General features: G+C 35.4%; 2 protein-coding genes across 2 annotated transcripts in view; both read right to left on the reverse strand.

Annotated features, from left to right (window-relative positions):
* Nucleotides 1-101: 101 nt before the first annotated feature.
* Nucleotides 102-1,619, reverse strand: LOC111395720 (probable LRR receptor-like serine/threonine-protein kinase At3g47570). Its single transcript, XM_023021854.1, has 2 exons — nt 1,329-1,619; nt 102-835 (listed from the first exon to the last, which is right to left on the reverse strand). The coding sequence occupies exons 1-2, from the start codon at nt 1,606-1,608 to the stop codon at nt 486-488; spliced, it is 630 nt and encodes a 209-aa protein (XP_022877622.1). The 5' UTR covers nt 1,609-1,619; the 3' UTR covers nt 102-485.
* Nucleotides 1,387-4,131, reverse strand: part of LOC111405064 (LRR receptor-like serine/threonine-protein kinase GSO2) — a 3,354-nt gene continuing 609 nt past the window's right edge. Inside the window, exons 2-3 of the mRNA XM_023033759.1 lie at nt 3,454-3,525; nt 1,387-3,386 (exon numbers count right to left, since the gene is read on the reverse strand). Coding sequence (XP_022889527.1) covers nt 2,071-3,386; nt 3,454-3,525 — 1,388 coding nt within the window. The 3' untranslated portion in view covers nt 1,387-2,070. The remainder of the gene's footprint in view (nt 3,387-3,453; nt 3,526-4,131) is intronic.

Below are 4,131 nucleotides of genomic sequence, written 5' to 3' on the forward strand. Positions count from 1 at the left end.
TTTAATGAAAATAATTTGATACCTCTTTGTATTGAATCAATGGTGTCAAGAGTGAACGAAAAGGATCAGAAAGAAAGGCAATGAGGATATTCAGAACACCATAGCATGCCACACTTCAGATTAATAAAATAGTTACATGTATAATACATTTTACAGTACTTCATAAAATTATTTATTTATTAAACAAATTAATTTACAGTACAGTTTTGGTCCAACAACACATCAACACCACGCACCACCGTCGCCGCCGCAACACAGCAGTGGAAGCCAACCAGAGATTATCTTCACAATGATTATCAAGATCTCCGCAATATATAATAAGCTTTTGAGATGATTAAATTCTGTTTTCAATAGTAGTTAATATTAAGCTTCGCTTCAAAAAAGTTAATAGGTTAGGATTTCTTTAATGACTTTCTACTTCAAATAATCATCCTTTTGTGTTCTCATTAAATGGAAAAAGTACACGTGATAAGAAACAAACCTTTTTAGTTTGCACATTGACAAAATTCAATTTTGATCTTCTTGAGTCTTATTAGAACATCTTTCATATTGAGCCTCTCCTTAGGCAAATCAGTCGTGCATTCTAGTGCTAGTTCCATGATTGATGTGAAGCAGCTCTCTTTAGTTCTAATATTTCCTTCAACTCCATTCACTACATCGACATCAACTATGTGCATTATTGCATCAGGGAATGAATTAAAAACCCATCTTCTCATGGTGAAATCTTCGACAAATATATTATCCGTCGGCTTCTTTTTGGTAAATGTTTCGATTAGCATAATTCCATAACTATAAACATCCACCATAGTCGAAATAGTTCCTGTTGATCCATACTCTACAAAATTGGCATTTGAGATCAAAATAACAAGTGAAATGTTAAAATACAAACAAATAAATGAGAATTAATATATAGTAAACAGAACAAAACATGGATATGCCCAATAATTACTTGTAAGATCAACCTACAAATTCCAATAAATTTACCATGTCAGTAGTTCCTTTATCCCTTTATCTTCTTCTATATCATTGATTCTCTTATTGGCTTTATGAAAACAATACTAGAATACATCGAAAAAAGAAAGGTTACAAGCATAAGACATTACATAATCTAATTATATAAATTTTGTTTACTTATGTACTGTAACAAGATTGAAAAATTAAAATCCTACATCATTGCTTTGTGCTAATGTTCTTGATCTTTAATAGAATGCATGCCATAAATATGAAAGTAAGAGTGATGCTTTTACACTAATATACTGATAGCATAACATTTATGAACAATTACGTGTATGCATTTAACTCAATATCTATAGCAGACATCTGTTTACCTGGTGCTATATACCCAATGGTGCCCAAGGTCTTGGACAGAGAAATTATCTGGTCTTCTTTGAAAAGCTTGGCAATGTCAAAGTCTCCAACATGAGCAACCATATCTTCATCTAAAAGTATGTTGCTGGGCTTCAAATCACAATGGACAATTGGAGAGGTATACCCATGATGTAGATACTCCAGTGCAGATGCAACATTTATCATTATTTCCAATCTTTGGGTTATATTTAGGCAATAGTCGCAAGAGTACAGCCATTTGCTAAGATTTCCATTAGGCATATATTCCAATACCAAGGCTTTAAGATCACTGTTAGCTCAACTGCTAATTACCTTGACAAGATTTCTATGGCGAATGTTGCATAATATGTGGCACTCAGTATCAAAGCTCGTTTGTGCACTTTCCAAATCTAAATTAAAAACCTTAATAGCAGCAATCATGCCATCGGAAAATATTCCCTTGTATACTAAACCAATACTGCCTTTTCCAATTACATTTTCTTCATCAAATTTGTTGGTAGCATTAAGAATATCAAAATATGAAATCCTCTTGACAGTCATGATGGTAGACTGAGCCGGAAGAAGTGTATTCTTACGACGTCTCATTAAATAAATAAAAATAATGGCTAGACATATTGCTAAAGCAATTGATGGTAAAATATACTTCAAAACCGTGCTCTTGGTTGATGGTCTAGTTGTGTTATCTTTACATGCCATGACCTTGAATTGAGATCCTCCACACAATTATCTATTGCCTTTGAAAGAATCTGACGTTAAGTTCTTAAAAAGCCCTTCATTTGGAATTTTGCCACTGAGCTCATTGAATGAAACATTGAAATACACAAGGTATTTAAGTTTTTCCAATGACTTGGGGATCAACCCATAGAGATTGTTCTTGGATAGATCCAAGTATTGCAATGCAATCAAATTACCAAATGACTCAGGTATAGGACCATGTAACTGATTGTTTGATAATGATAGATTTACCAAATTCTGAAGTTTTCCAATAGTACTGGGAATCTCGCCTGAAAATTGATTTCCCGATAGATATAACTCTCGCATGCTCTTCATGTTTCGAATTTCTTTAGCCAGCGAACCATCGAGTAAATTAAATGACAGGTCCATTTTTTGAATTTCCTTGCTGGTCCACAGTGTTGATGGGATAGTGGAAGTCAATGAGTTGTAAGATAGATTAATTTCTTGTAAAAAGGTTAGATTTCCTAAACAAGTTGGTAGCTGTTGAGAGAGCTTATTTTTCTCCAAATTTATGCGAAACAGATTTACCAGATCACAAAGGTTGTCAGGTATTGACCCTCGTAGTTTATTGTCACTAAGGCCCAGACTTTGCAACTTCTTCATTTGACTCAATGTGCCAGGGATTGTTCCTGTCAAGTCATTGCCTCCCACATCTAACCAGATCAAGTTGCTCATATTGCCTATTTTACTCGGAATCACGCCCTTGATGCCACAAGAATAGGCGTGGAAGATTTCAAGATATGCCGACAAATTACCCAAGGCTTTCGGAAGCATTCCGTCAAATAAATTGTCAGAGATCACTATGTACTTCAAGAGTGTACAATTTGTCAGCGAAATAAGAAAATCCAATTCGAGCATCGAAGCATCGTTTTTCAACTGATTATCTTCTAAATATAGATATTGTAGGTCCCGAAAATTCCCAAGATTCATGGGTACACTTCCACTGAATGAGTTGTCACCGAGATCCAATGTAGTAAGCTTAGAAAAATTTGAGATGTAGTCAGGAATTTCTCCACTTAATTGATTGACACCAAGATAGAGACCTTTGAGATCAAGGAGTCCATTGGGTATTGCTGATGAAAGACTACCAGAGATTCTATTGAATGCAAGATCGAGTACTTGTAACATGGAGAGGTTGAAGATGGATATAGGTATTTCACCCTCAAGCTTGTTGAACGACAAACCTAAGAATTCTAAATGGGATAGATGCCCTATATCTCGTGGGATGTGCCCATGAAGACTGTTGTGTGAAATTGAGAAGTCCTTCAAATTTGACAAACTGCCAATTGAATGAGGAATTGTGCCTGTAATGTGTTATTTGTCAACACACACTAAAATGAGTACCAAAATTACTAAGTAGTGGATACGTACCTGTCAAGATATTGGAATCGATATATACAAATTGAAGAGCTGACAAGTTTCCGATTTCATTTGGAATACTTCCTGCCAAAATCATTTTAAGATATTAAAATTTGAAATCAAAATCAGTTATTTAAAATGCCAAAAGCTTATTGTCCAATAATTATTTCGGGATTATAAAAAGTTAAATTTAACTAAAATAACAAAATCTGAAATTCAAATATTAGTGACTAAAATTTAGTATTGAAATAAGAATGATTTTCGCATGGCAAAATGTACAAATTGATATAGAATATTAAAGTATTAAAAGAAACAAGTTTTTTTTTTTTTTTTTACAAGGTGTCCTATTCTAGACTAATCCTTGGGTCTGTGATCCGGCCCCTCTTCACGCAGTCCGGTTAATCGCAGGATGTGCCTCCAACTGGCCAGGGTTCGAGCGCTCCCCACCTGGTCTGACAAAGTGCCAAGCAAGCCAATCCAAGTTGCACCTTGCCTTCCAAGAATAATCCTTGCCTTCCAAGTTCCCACTTGCCTTCCAAGAATAAATCCTTGCCTTCCAAATGTTCCCTTGCCTTCCAAGAATAAATTCTTGCCTTCCAAGAGCCCCATGTTTCGAACTCACGACCTCTGCTCTGCCAGGTTTGACAGCGTCCGTCCTTTGCCAGTGGAGAAGTGCCCTGGGGGCATTAA

This window comes from Olea europaea, chromosome 1, assembly GCF_002742605.1.
Source record: "Olea europaea var. sylvestris chromosome 1, O_europaea_v1, whole genome shotgun sequence".
Taxonomy (NCBI): Eukaryota; Viridiplantae; Streptophyta; class Magnoliopsida; order Lamiales; family Oleaceae; genus Olea; species Olea europaea.